The following is a 14,796-nucleotide window of genomic DNA, read 5'->3' on the forward strand; positions in this document are numbered from 1 at the left end:
GAGCAGAAAGTCCCTGCAACCAAGCCAGCTGATAGTCAAGATTCTGAAGCAGAAATGAAGCCTGGTAAATCAGTCAGTCATAAGAGACACAGAAAGAGGCAGTTGGAGGGTTCTAAAATCGTGAATGCAGAGAACAGTGATGCCAGTCATGAAAGTGAGGGAATCCCATTGAGTGATGAAGAAGAAGAATTATCAGGAGAAGAAGAGGATGAGGAGGATGAGGAGGGTGAACATTGCCACTATAGACATCATTACAGGCATCACCATCAACCACATAACCACCACCATCACCATCATCAACATCATCTCCACCACCATCATGTTCATCAGCATCATCATGAACTTCATGGACATGAGAGTTGTGGAAGTGAGAGTGATGTGGATACAAGTGATTCCACGGAAGGATCTCATGAGGAAAGCATAGAGGAACAACAGAGACTACACAGATTATCAAAAAGAATAATGAGTATCCATGGCAAAGGATTGCGGGAGCAGAGGTCACATAAACATAACCATAATGAGGATAGCTCAGAAGAGATGGATGTGGAGGAAGACGAAGAAGAAGAAGAGGAAGAAGAAGAATCAGACTATGTTGATTCTGAAAATGAAGAAATTCTGAAGCAGGCAAAAATTATCAGCATGAAGCATGAACATGCTTGTCATGGTCACAGTGAGGAGAGTTCTGACTTTGAAGAAGATGTAGATTATCAGCAGATCATGAAAACCCCACTGAAGCCAGAGTATCAGGAACTGTTGAAACAGCAATTGAAGCACACCCAACGTCAGTTGGCAATACAGAGGGCCACTCAGATGATGATGGCCAAAAAGAAGCACAGGATAGTACAGAAAGTCATTTCGCCCAAGGTGTCCCCAGGAAATTTGCCCAACATTGAAGACTTGGAAGCGACAGTGCAGGAGGAGAGTGGGAATAAAGTCAGCAATGAGAAAGAGGGGTCAGCTGGAGAGAAGCAACCAGAAAGGGTGATTTGTTTTCAGGAGACATTTTTTTACATTGTATCTGTAATACATGTTTCTTGTTTATCGTATTCTGTCAGTGTTTATGGCCATGTGTAATGAGTTTTGTGATAAATTATATGGATGTATTTCATGCAAGAATTTATTTCTGTTAGTGATTAGTGTGTGTGTGTATAAATATAAATATAATATATATATATACACACACAAACACACACACACAGACAGTCGAACCTTTCTACAGCAGCCACTCATGGGAGAAAGTGAAAGTGGCAGGTTAAGCACTCAAACTTGGTTCATGACAAATTTAAGTGCTATGAACTGAATAACATTAGCTTTATTATTAGCAGTAGTAGTATGCTACTAAGATACATGCGCTCTCTCTCTCTCTCTGTCTCTCTCTCACTCTCTCATATGCTCCAGTGACAACAGAAGGCAGGGTGAAACCACTGCTTGATTAAGAAACACATAGCCACTGAACATGGAAGAAATGTGACTGCTGATTACATGACATTTTTATAGGAAATTTGCCATGGAAAGTTAGACTGGACATCATTACAAGGTATCTGCTAAATTCTGATGACTGTTGAGGCAGATTTGACTCTCTCTCTCTCTCTCATATATATAAAACCCATATGAAGAAACCATTATTGATAGTTGCATATGACCAGAATTAAGTCCATCTTGTTGCTTTCTTTTTGATACTTAACATTTTTTGACTGATACTTTGATTCAAATACATATAAATACTTCAAATATTACCTAATTTTGGTTGACCTTTTTGTTCAATTTATGCAATTATTGTCAGCAAGATATTTGCTATCAAACAGGAATCATCCCAGCATGTGGAAGAGTCTGCAGGAAAAAAGACTGAAGAAAACAGTGGGGAGATGCAGGTCTTTGATTGTTCCTCTGTGATCCAGAAAATGCATGCACAAAAGCAGGGACGACGTGGGTCAGTTTTCATTCATTCATTTATTCATTCTGTAAGCAGTGATGACAAAGAGATTGAGTTTTCATATATGCTTAGATTTTGTGTTAAAGCTCTTAAAAGACCTTTACATCATAGTACCCTTCACAAGTGAGATTATTGAAAATATAGTGTTATGCAGTGAGATATAGTGTTATTGAGTGAGATAATAGCATTATGCAGTGAGACAGCATTATGCAGCGAGATATAGCATTATGCAGTGAGATATTGTTATGCAGTGAGATATAGTGTTATGCAGTGAGATAATAGCATTATGCGGTGAGATATAGTGTTTTTCAGCAAGATAGAGCATTATGCCGTGAGAAATAGTGTTATGCACATCATAGTGGTATTCACAGGTGAGATGTGGTTTAATAGCAGTAATTCATTAACTGCTATGCTTGCATTGCTTTCCATTTTCAAGATGCAGGTCTCCAGTCCAAGCTTAATATTCCCTCCAATCAGTAATTGGACATCCAGAATTGAAATATGACCTAATATGAATCCTTAGTTGAAGTTGTTGCAGTTTCTGTAACGGTTTAGTTTTTATGGTGTGGAGTTGTTGCCCAACCTGGATGAGACTTTACAGCAGCAACATAAACTGTTGTATGGCTCTGAGTGTTGGAGAGTAGTGAAGACAGACATGAGCAGAGTAAATTCATTTCACAATAGTTGCCTCTGTATAATCTGCAACATCTGTTAGCCAAACAAAATCTCCAGTGTGAACCTATATGAAAAGATGGGATGTAACAACATTTTCCCGGAGATTAAGATGTGCAGGATGAAATGGGTTAGGCATATAATGAGGCCCCCCCCCACAAAAGAATGTATAACCAATGAAACCCTCAGATGGACACTGACTGAAAAATTGTTAAAGCTATGTTAAAAATCCAAATCACACACATAACAAGGGAAATGTAGTGATGTGCAATTTATACAGTGTTATGCATATTATTGTACTCTTCACAAGTGAGATGTCGTATTCTGCAGAACTTGTCTATACATTTTATGGTAATAATTGCAGGTGACACTTTCTGGAGATGCATGTACTGATAGACTTAAAGTAGACAACTACATTTCAAGCAGTAACGGCACACAGAAAACTCTCTTTGGAGATCTTACTGAGTTTTTAGTTTGGAAATCAGATTCATGATATAATTGTACCAAATAAAGACTGTTTCCTTTTCTTTTTCTTCCAACAACCATAAATAATCGTAAGTTCCTAGCTTTAATGTTGTACCACTTCCACCAAGACCTGCAGTGACCAGATAACAGCATGATTATATTCCTGAAGTTTTCCAAGAATAATGGAGAGTTTTTGGATGATTTACTAGTAGCACGTATGCCATTTTACAGCTTTAGCATTTTGTTTGCTCTTGTATGATTCTGCTGTTAATAATGTGCAGGGAATATGTGGAGGGCATAATGAGTCCAGATGATGGCAGCTGCCATAGTTCCCGCCTGAGTGCGAAATCAGAGAAGAACATGGCCGATTTTGACGGTGAAGATCTACTTAGTGACGATGAACTTGCCCAGATCAATGCCCATGCTCATTTTAATGCCCATCAGATGCAGCAACACTTGTCTAACCTGGCCTCCATGTATCATACCCACATGCCTCATGGTGAGTAAGGTTCTGTTTAAAAACGTATACAAGGCAAGTTCAACTGTAAACAACATAGCAAGCTGACAGATAAGAGTTTATGTTGTTTGTTCTACCGATCACTCCTGACAAACTGCATAAACCCAGATCTGCTAGTGCACTGTGTGACATCTGATTAGGGTCTGTGCTGTTTGCAGTTGGACTTGATTTATAAGCATTTATATACAGTATTGGCTGCATTAAACAAGTGTAAAATTTTGCATTGGTTGTATATGAAGTTTTAGCCTGGACTGTCATGACAAAGCATAAAATGTTTGCAGGTTTGTTCATTTGTTTAAATACAGCGTGTAGAGTTCTTAATTAAGAATCAAGATTTTCATAATAACAAAACTTAAAATGCATCAACATCTGGATTTCAAGCATCAATCAGATTATCTCCCTGCTTCAGTGAGCGAAATCTTTGTTGCATACTTTAGTCATGATGAGCTATTATCAGCATTTTTGCTAGGAGGCAGTTGTATTATTCACACTTATATTTAAAGCATTGCTCTAAGATCTGAACTAAATTCCTACCTTTGCTTAACTAGAAATACTCACTATTTTTTCAGATAGAATGTGGGGGGACCCCTCCTTTTTTCAGCCATAAATAGATCCTGTACCGTCTTCAGCTTGTTTGGTTACTGTAAATTAACAGCCAGTGGAAGGGAAGAAACATCCAACATCTTATCAGATGCAGCTTTATGTCATCAGTGAAGGCATATAGTATTACTCTTTTGATCCATTCATCTTCTGGTGATTACAGACATTTTTCTGTCTGTTTGAGTTAAGTTTTGTGTAATAGTATGTTTTCATGTAAAGTGGTAGAACCTTCATGTTCCAGGAGCACAGTTGTTGGGTTTTGATTTATATTGTCCCACTTTCATTTGCCCAATCTCATGGTACGTTGTGTATCTTTTTTGTTTGTCACATATCACTTTAATCACATGTAAATCCTGAAATATATCCCTACACAAATATAAAATTTATGACCCATTCTCCTATTCATTGTGTTTTATATCATTTTTGTTTCAACTATGTCACACATTGCTTCACTTGATCACTTGTTAATCCTGAAGTATGTCCGTACACAAATTTAAGTTTTAGACCACATTTGTTGAGAAAGCTTATGCAACTATTTCAGCGGTGGTGCATCATCGTCCAGTTCAGAAAGAGCAAGTATTGCCTGTGTGTTCAGATTACACATTTGATGATGTTTGTCAGAGAGGCAACACACTTCTTTGGGACCTTGTACAAGATGATGGAGTGGTGAGTTTGACATTGATATTTCCCGTATTTGGCTTTTGTTTCTATTGTAGATATGTGGCATCAGCATTTTGAAGTGATATTGTCAAGTTGAATTATGCATGACTCAGAAGAAATTAAGGCCCATTATATACTTTTAATCTCTTTTTTGTTAGAATTTTGATTATGATGGTCATTAGAAAATATAGTATTATTTGAGGACACTTTATGGGCTGGAATGTGAACTTAGGATATTACAAGTGTTTAGTAACACCTGACCACCCTCTGTCTGCATGGACTTGAGTCTCAGGCACAGCCAATATGAGTATGTGAGCCAGCTGTGAGTAGTTTCCTGTGATCAGTAATTCTTACTATGGTTTTACTGGGTTCTTCCTCCGCAAGTTATATGAGCTGCCACATATAGCCTATCTTGCACTGAGAAATGGCATTAAACCCCAAAACAGCTACAACACCTTACTGCCAATCTTAGGGAATGCACATCCTTTATATAATCTGGTATTTGGGACTGCTGTATTATCATATATTCTCACCTAGAAGTTGGGTCCAAGTGCAAACTGCATAAATTAGATCTGCTGTTGCATAATGCACTGGTATATCTGGTCTGTACAGTTTGTTAGGTGTATTCAGTAGGACAGAGGTCTTGATCTTGTCATTTTTACAACTGATCATAACAGTAAATGACATAAGGGGTACTCAGATTTTTTTTACTGTTGTCATTGTTGCAATGACTGACTATGGGCAGATATTAAAATTATTACCAATACAGTGGCAAACTATTTTATAGACTTTTGTTTATGTAGACGGTTTGTTTTTGTTTCCAAGAGAAAGTTCTGTTTGTGTAAATAAGTTTGTTTCCAAAAGAAGCGTTTGTATTACATTGGTCTAGCTGCTTACTAAATGGTTTAATTCATCCTGGAAGAGTCTTATCTGTAGTCCTGAGAAAACTTTCAAATAGGTTACAAAATGTAACAGAACTTTTAGTGCTACTGGTCAGAAACATGTCCAAAGATCAGTGTCACAGTGCTCGGAGACAGTGCATGAGAAACTTCCTTCAAGTCATTGGGGATATAGTTTTCCATTAATTTGAGCCATTTTGGAAATGGTCTATGCAAGAATAAAATTTGCATGATATGTACATGTTGTTTATACTTGTAGATGATGCTGCCTGAGGGATTAGCCATGGAGGCAGAGAAAGTCCTATGTAGTCTGGTGTGTTTTTCCACAGATAGGAAAATTAGGATGAAGTTTATTGAAGCTTGCATTGAAAATGTTGCTCATCACAGGTACTGTCATATTGCAAGTTAAGACTGAATGTTTCCACTCAACAGTCACACTTGCAAATGAGACTTCTACTGTTAATTGCTTGATTGTTGGGAGATGATATGGAATAAATTAACACTTAGCTGTATGTGTATTGTTCTGACAGGTACTAAGATCCAGGTCTATAATTGTAAAACACGACCTGCATCAGAAACCTTTTCAAATATTGAACAGATAAAAAACAGATTTAAGTCTCACAGAAGATTAAAATTGTGTATGATATTTGATAGAAGGCACTGATTTGTTCAAATTAAAGAATGTTTATTCAAAAAAATTTTTTTAAAGTTATAAGCATGTTAATATCTTTATTTAGAGGTAACTTGTGGCAGACTAATGATCACATGATTTTAATGGCATCATAAATGAGGAAAGCAAATTTTGAAATAGGTTGTACTCTGTGGTTTCATACTTTACATAGTGTTTTATTTTAGAGAAAAAGAAATAAATAGGTTTTCCTAACTGAATATCCCGGATATTTAGAAAAAAGAATTTTCTGTCTTGGGTATTATTTTATTTCCCGTTTTGGTGTATGGTTGTTAGGTGTAATTAGGGATATACAGCAATAAGCTTGGACTTATTTCTTGTAAAGAACTTTCAGACCGAGCCCATGAATGTAGCGTAGAGGTATGCCAACATTCTCTCTACTCTGCATGTTGCAAATGTGAGCAACTCCATCTTATATCTATCACTCTGTCAGAAGTATGTAATATCTGTGGAGTGCCACCATAGTTTCAGAAATATGTAAGAGTAAGTAAAAGAAAGTAATTATATATATATATATATATATATATATATATATATATATATATATGGGGGCGGGGATATCAATATCTTGATAAATACTATTAAAAATTAAGAGTCAGTGAAAAGAAGTTAAAATTAATTAGAAATTTAAAGTTTAAATTTGGTTTTAAAAAAATTAAATTCAGATTTCCTCATGAAGGGACTGGGTAAATTCCTTCTTTGAATAAATTTAGTCAAAGAACATTGCTTATCAAAAATGTTTAAAGGAAATTCATGGATTATAATGATCACTTATGTTTCACTGCATTACAAAATATTTCATATTCTTCCCTAGGTCTGTTGTAGTTTCCTTGCGACTGTTACCCAAAATTTTCAATTCATTCCAACAATACAGAAGTGGGGCTGATACACATTCTTTGACTATGTAAGTACATGCATGCATACATATTTATAGTAATACATATTTTTACATGAGCAGGGCTGCAGTGAGTATTTGTATATCTGTTGATGGTTTGAAAATTACCAGTAACAAATTTTAAAAGGTGATAAATGTTAGCCTCTCCTTATCCCCTTTTGCAGTAGTGTCAGCTTCACCAGGCAAACTGACAAAAAATTAAACTTTCACACTTAAAGACTTTTTTTAAATACTGAAGCTACATGTTCCATTTTAATATCCAATTAAAAAAGTAATAAATCTAAATTTTTCGCATCCCATACATAAAAGATCTGCCCTGCATCTATTGAATATGATACATAACAGTAAGTTGGAAGGTATTCCAAATATTGTCACTGTCTTTCCATTGTATAATCCTAAAATTTGGTGCAGCAAATTTAAAAAAAAAAAATATCACTAGTTCTAAAAAATATAGTTTTGTTGAGAAAAAAATGCCTAAAGTGGACATGCATGACATCTTGGTTATATTTCAAGAGATTTTTTTTCTTTTTAATTTCAGGTGGGCAGAGAAGGATTTGAACATGATGGCACATTTCTTCATTGACCTTGTCCACTACACAGAATTAGTTACATCCAACAAAAGACCCACCAATACCTTGTAAGATAGTTACACCATAAATTAGGAATACTTGTGTTTGTGTATCTTATATATCTTTCTGTCTTTCTGGTAAATGCCATGACATTTGTCACTTTTTTTGCAGCAACATAGCAATGTTAATGTCTTTCATTTTTTTTACATCGTTCTCTATTTTGGCCGAATCTTTGATTACTATATGTCTAAAGTTTGTACTCTGATAAAAGTTGACTGCACAAATGTTTATTTTGTTAAAAGGAGACATTTTCTTAATAATTTGTATGATGCTGAAAAAAAATTACTCACCAACATACCACTTTCTCTGTGGATTTAATTAGATCTTTAACCATTCAGATATAATTTGTTTTTATCTACTTGGCGAATGCTATATGAGCAATTAGTTGTAATTTATTTTTTCCCATTTTTGTGCATTGGCCCATTTTGCTTGGAGGTAGATATTTAAATAATAGTGGATAAGAAAATGCAGAACAATCTATATATTTGTAAGTGATTTTGGAATGCTATTACTCTTATGTAAATTTTCCAATGTTTTATATCATATCATTGATGTGTGGGCCACTGTTCAATATCATTCATGCTTAGATTCACTTTTCTTTAGGGAGATATTAAAATAAAGGCTGTAATCATTTTTTTAATAATTGCATATGAAAGATTTCTGATACACATAGCTTATTATTTGAATCAGATTAAGTCAAGGAAGCTTTTCATTTTGGGGGGCAGGGATTCTTTGAAAAATCCATGAAGTACATGGAAAATTAAGGTAGCAACAAATCCTGTTGTACTGTTTGTATGAAATCATCATCTCCAAGAAATGAAAGTAAATACATTAATATATCAATTAAATGATTGTGTTACCATATGATACTATACTTTGTGTTAAACTGTTAGGCTCTCTACACTGCATCCATCATCTTTGCAAGAAATAACACATTGTTCTTTTAATGTTTCATTTTTAAAGCAAACACAAGTCCTAAGTGTTCTTTTGTTGGAGGTATCCGGGCTGCACTTTTTAAAATGTATATGACAGGGTACTCAGATTACTCAGAGTTCATATGAAAAAAATACAAAGTTCTAATTTGCATCTATGGGTGACTATTCTACATTAAAAGTGCCTTCCCTGGGTCCCATGTATATTTTATTGGTACAACCTTCAGTGTTCATGGCTGTTAAAAAAAATTAATTTTGAGGACATTTTAATTGGAGGATCATTTTATGTGGTTTGCAGTTTGTAGCAAGCATGACATTCATGAAAATTTTTTCCAGTAATTAAAATAAAATCCATAGTTACCAGCTTTTTCCTGATTTGAGAATTCACAAGTGTATGAATAATGTAGTTGTATTTGAGAAAAGGTATATAGTAAACCCCGATTTAGACATATATTGCATTCCTGATAAACCCTCAGTGTGTTGAATTCACATGAATCCATCCATCAGCCAAATCGTCATCCCCATTAAACGCATAAGAAAATGGGAGTTCCTGCTTCGGAACCCATGCTGGATGTTTGTGTTTATTCATGAATGACCTGTGTCTCAGGAAGTATTATTTTGTTTGGATGTTAATAATAATTCATGTAAATGCATGTGCTGGTAAGTCAGTTATGGGTAAATCTGGAGTTTACAGCATTGAGCATGGCATATTTATCCCTTCCCACTTATCCAATGTCTTTGCAGATATAGCCATAAAGAAGAAATTCAAGTGAGGTTGTCCTTTCTAACCTATGTATTTACATCAATGGGTTCTCCTGACAGTTTTCGTAAGTTTTTGAAGACTTTTATAATTTCATTACATTTTATGATATGCAAGTTTGAAAACAAAAGCAGAAAACAGTTATGCTTTTACACTCAGGTTCCCATTATGAATGTTTCCATGGAAGAATTTAATGTCATCTGTCACTATCCCATCCACTGTGGTTATTTTCATATGGCTTTGCAAATGCTAGCATAGTAGTCGTCCAGAAAATGTTTTCACTGCTACTCCTGAATGGATGGTCACATTAAAATTAGGGTGACACTAGATTTGGGTGACACTAAAAGACTTGTTATATTGTCTAGTTGATCCTAAATGAAAATCACGCTGAATTGACATACCGTATGGCTGCCAGGGCAAAATTTTTGTCAGTTGTGTTCTTGATGCAATTGAATGGAAAGTGGTATTGATGTGGGGTTTTCACCTGAAGACCTTTTATGATGTTGGTCCTACGTGACAAAGGTTCTGCTTATGCAGCCAATATGACTAACAAAGTGCTTATCTTGAAAACCTTGTTATTGCTACACCTTCTGTATGGATGGTGATATAAACATAAGGTTTTCACTAAAATATTTTGTATGATGTTGGGTTGGTTCTAAATGAAAATGGTGCAGATTTTACAACCATTATGGCCACACGGCAGCCTTCTTGAATATCTTGCTGTCACTATTCCTAAATGAAAGTGGCTTTGTATGGACATTACTCGCACAGTCTATTTTTGAAATTCTTGTTATCACAGTTCTTCCAGATTGGATGGTCATATCAACATTGGGTTTTCACTCAGACTTTTTATGATGTCTTGTTGGTCTTAAATGAAAACAGTGTCTATCTGACATCCAATATGGCTACCATTTCAGCCATCTTGAAAATCTTGTTGCTGCTACTACATACAGGGTCATATTGTTATGGGGTTTTCACTAGAAGATTTCTTATGTCTGGTTCCTTTTAAATATAAATGATACTGCCCTGACATCCAGTATGCCCACCACAGTATTCATCTTCATCTAAAGACTTCATACTATCTGGTTATTTCTAAATGAAATTGGTACAATTTGATAATCAATATGGCCACTAAAGTAGCCATCTTGAAAATCTGGTTAACACTACACCTGATTGGATGATTATATCATCATGGGGTTTTCTCTAAAGACTTCGTTTACTATCTGGTTGTTTAGAAATGAAATTGGTGCCAAATTGATATACAATATGGCCACTAAAGTAGCCACCTTGAAAATCTTATTACTACTCCTCCTGAAAAGAAAATCATATCAGCATTGAGTTTTTTAACAGAAGACTTACGATGTCTAGTTGGTGCTAAATTATAATGGAGTCAACATGAATGCCTTGTTAGTGCTACAGCTATTACATAGAAGGTTAGATCAACGTTTAGTGGTTCTGAATGAAAATGGTGTCCATTGGACCTCAAATAAGGCTACCACACTGAACATATTGAAAATCTTGTAATTCTGGTAAATGGATTGTCATATCAACATGGGGTTTTAACCAAATTCTTCTAATGGTGTTCAGTTTCTCCTCAGTGAAAATGGTGCCAGTCTTACTTACACAGTGGCTGATTTGAAAATCTTATTGCTTAAGAATATTATAGATGATTTCAACACTCAATAAATATTTCTGTAATTTGGCTTGAAAATTTTGTATAGTTTTATTAATTGCTTAGATAAATCTGATATTTTCTCCAGAAGGATCTTTTATATGTCATTATTATATGCTCATTTTTTACCCGTTAACTTTACATTGTCAGAATCGTTCAATATTCCCCGATACTGAACGTGTGCGACAATACACATACAGCATTCTTTCTTTTGTAAATAAACAATGGACTCAGACGCCAGCACTTTTGATTTGTAAACAAATCATGTACACTCGCGTAAGAGGCTCTTTATGTTGTGGTTGTTTAAATTTGTTTCTGAATGAACTAAAACATGTTTCGTGGACTGCAAAAAAACCCAGCTGTTTTGGCACATTCTGTGTTGATACAATGTTGCGGATTTAGGCTAGCTACATTATATAAATGACGAAGATTAGGTCCTTACAAATAACATACAAGTGACAAGGCATATACTGTTTTCTTTAGCTGGTGAGAAGGATGGCAAAATAAAATATACTTACAGTTTTACATCCTGAATTTCTTCAAAATGTATTTTCTTAATTCTGCAAATCCGAATTACATGAGCCATGTCATCGGTTTTCAATCTAGATTACACATTTCGAAATTGTGCTGTAATTTCGATGATAAGTGCAATTGCATCCTCCTTACTGCACTCAAAATGAAATAAACATTAAATTCCATAACATCTTTTTGATAATTGCAGTTGAAAGACTTCATAGTTTTCCCACATTATGATTTCAAACATTCAATGACAAAAACATAAACACGCTTCTCCCACGCCACTTCAATTCGATGTATTTCATGTATAATTTGCACAGATGAATCCAGTCCAAAATCGCAAACTTTCATTGAATCGAAACAAAATACCAAAATATATTCATTCCAGATCAAATGGAACAGTTGTTGCAATGCACATTCATTCACAATATGACTGCAAATTTCAATTTTAACTAAACACGCCATTTTCTTTTGAAAGTTATGTCAAGCACGTGACTAAGTTCAAATTTATCTGGGCGGAATTATGTGCGCATTAATAATGATGTCATTGTATAATGACAAATCTGCGCTTGTGTATTTAGTTCGGAATACGGCATTCATTCATTTACGTTGTTTCTTGTAGTGTATTTTGTTTATATAATTAAACCTTAGAATAAAAAAATGAGCATATAATAAAAAGGTTACTGTGTTTGTGTGGGAAAATATGAACTCATTTTGTCGGAAGGATATACTGCACTCACAAGTTCGTGCAGTATTCCATCCCAAAAACTCGTTCATGTTTTCCCATACAAAGGCAGTAACCTATAATTACAGAAAGATTATGATTGCAAATTATGACTCAAATGACACTAACATATGATTTTTCAAGGGTGGTCACCCCAGCATGGCTATTCTAATTTTTAGCCAATCTTCTAAGGTACTGGAAATTATTATTAATTATGCCTGGAACTTTTAATGGTTAACAAAACATAGTGCCCGATTTAAATAAGAAAATGCTTTAAAATATTGAAGCCCATTTAAAATCATTTCTTTATATCAGTTTTTTTAGACTGTTTGCAGAAATGCATTTTTAGAGGCAGCACTGTTATCATTTGCAATGCAATTTGAAACAATTATTTTTGCATGTAATCAAATCTTTTATCTCTTTTGCACAGGTTTTCTATACTCATACTGAATTGGCTGTAATATTTTTTAGTTTGGGAAATAAACATTTCAAAAACTATTTTCATAAAAACATTTAAATGATTTCTACAAGCTGCTGTTTCTGCTATTTGCTCCAAAAACCACAGCAATTGATACCCATGAAAATAAATGAATGCACAGTACTTAAAATTTGTATTTTGTACAGCTGTATAGATAGTCATCCATTTCTCTGAGGTTTTTTAGGAATAGGCTCTTCACAGTTATAATTTAAAAAATGCTTCTTTAACCAAAAGTGACAATTTATTTGTGATGCACACAGGATTAGACTTGGAGCAGGTAGATACCTTGTGGTCCTGTTTAGCGCTGGACCCCGAGTGTTCAGATGATTGCCTGAGCTGGTTCCTTAATCAGGCCAAAAGCAAGGATCATCATGCCATGGGGCTAGAGACTTTCAAGCACATTTTTCTGCAAAAGGTAAGTATATTTAATTAAATTTTTATTGTTTTTTGGAAAATATACAGGTACGATTATGCATCTCTGATTTGACAGAGGTCTTACTAGGATTTTAATGCTAGGGGTCCAGGACATCTATTTTGGTTTAAAAAAAATATTAGTCCCACCAGCAAAAGTTGCATTCTCCTGCCAGAAACATATTAGGCATATCTGAAGTGGCTAAATGCAGGGTCCATAGAGGACCTTGTAAACATTGAAAAGCCTTGAAAAATGAATTGTTCCCTCAAGACCTTGAAAACACCTTGAAAATTCGAAATATTGTCTGGGTACCTTGAAAAGCCTTGATTTTCATGAAACCAAAAGGAATTAATAGTTTTTGTTTTACAGAATTAAATAAAATGAAAAGGGAGAAAAACACAACAACAAAAATTATCTCTCGCTAAGTTTTTGTCAGAATGAAAAAATTTCCACAGTTGGTTTTATCGCAGTCGTTTATATTGAACATTTGATTGTACTAAGCCCGGATGTAGCATCAGTTTAAATTTGAACCATTCACTTCGACATGGCTTGCTGTTGATTGCAGCTTCGGTGGCTAGATTAAAAAAAATATAAAGTTCTGATTATGAGATCTTTCTCAGAGCTTTACAAAATATAAATTGTGCCAGAATGGGAGAAAGCGCTTCTCAGTCACATGCCTCTGAAGAAAAAAAAACAAGCTCTTGTAATGGCACTTAATACAGGCAAAACAAGACGCCTTCAGCATGAAATCATTTTTGACGAATGAGGTATGTCTGTGAACACAGAGATTCAGGTTTTGAAATAGAAACTGTATAGTCTAAATTTTGGATTGAAATGGAAATAGAAGAGACGATAATTGCAATGAACACGATAAATCTAAAAATATAGAATACAGCTAAGCTGAGAGAAATAATAATATGAAATAGTTTAAAATATCCATACGCTGTTTTTAAATAAGCGATAATATAGAAAACAAATATCTTTACTTTTTTTGTTTATGGGGATGAGTGAAAAGGAAAGGTACTGAAAAAGACATTGAGACAATGACAGCTGCTGCTGAGGACTATGCATTGAAAGCGAAGATCCATAGGATCATTTCCTTGATCATGACATCAAAATAATTTGAGGAAAAGTGAAAAGGACAAAGTTGCTAAACTTAGAGCTCTTGAAAAACAGCTTGATGACAAGCTACAAGAACTGAAAAAGTTGCTCTAAAATATTTTGGACTTGGTAAATAGTGTAGTGTAGACAGAGTAAAATGAACATTATTCAGTGACTACATTATTCTAATGCCCATATGTAGGATATTCGATATTAATGGGAAAGATATCAATGATCATACTA

General features: G+C 34.7%; 1 protein-coding gene across 2 annotated transcripts in view; it reads left to right on the forward strand.

Annotated features, from left to right (window-relative positions):
* The window catches only part of LOC149805595 (ubiquitin carboxyl-terminal hydrolase 34-like), a 147,292-nt gene that overhangs the window by 46,221 nt on the left and 86,275 nt on the right, over nucleotides 1-14,796 (forward strand). Inside the window, exons 14-22 of one of the 2 annotated variants that reach the window (XM_089950231.1) lie at nucleotides 4-981; nucleotides 1,806-1,930; nucleotides 3,352-3,569; nucleotides 4,729-4,853; nucleotides 6,006-6,133; nucleotides 7,249-7,338; nucleotides 7,868-7,966; nucleotides 9,635-9,717; nucleotides 13,301-13,455. In XM_089950231.1, coding sequence (XP_089806357.1) covers nucleotides 4-981; nucleotides 1,806-1,930; nucleotides 3,352-3,569; nucleotides 4,729-4,853; nucleotides 6,006-6,133; nucleotides 7,249-7,338; nucleotides 7,868-7,966; nucleotides 9,635-9,717; nucleotides 13,301-13,455 — 2,001 coding nt within the window. The remainder of the gene's footprint in view (nucleotides 1-3; nucleotides 982-1,805; nucleotides 1,931-3,351; nucleotides 3,570-4,728; nucleotides 4,854-6,005; nucleotides 6,134-7,248; nucleotides 7,339-7,867; nucleotides 7,967-9,634; nucleotides 9,718-13,300; nucleotides 13,456-14,796) is intronic. The other variant, XM_089950232.1, reaches the window with a different exon arrangement.

This window comes from Sinohyriopsis cumingii, chromosome 2 (genome assembly GCF_028554795.1).
Source record: "Sinohyriopsis cumingii isolate HCF-2022 chromosome 2, ASM2855479v2, whole genome shotgun sequence".
Taxonomy (NCBI): Eukaryota; Metazoa; Mollusca; class Bivalvia; order Unionida; family Unionidae; genus Sinohyriopsis; species Sinohyriopsis cumingii.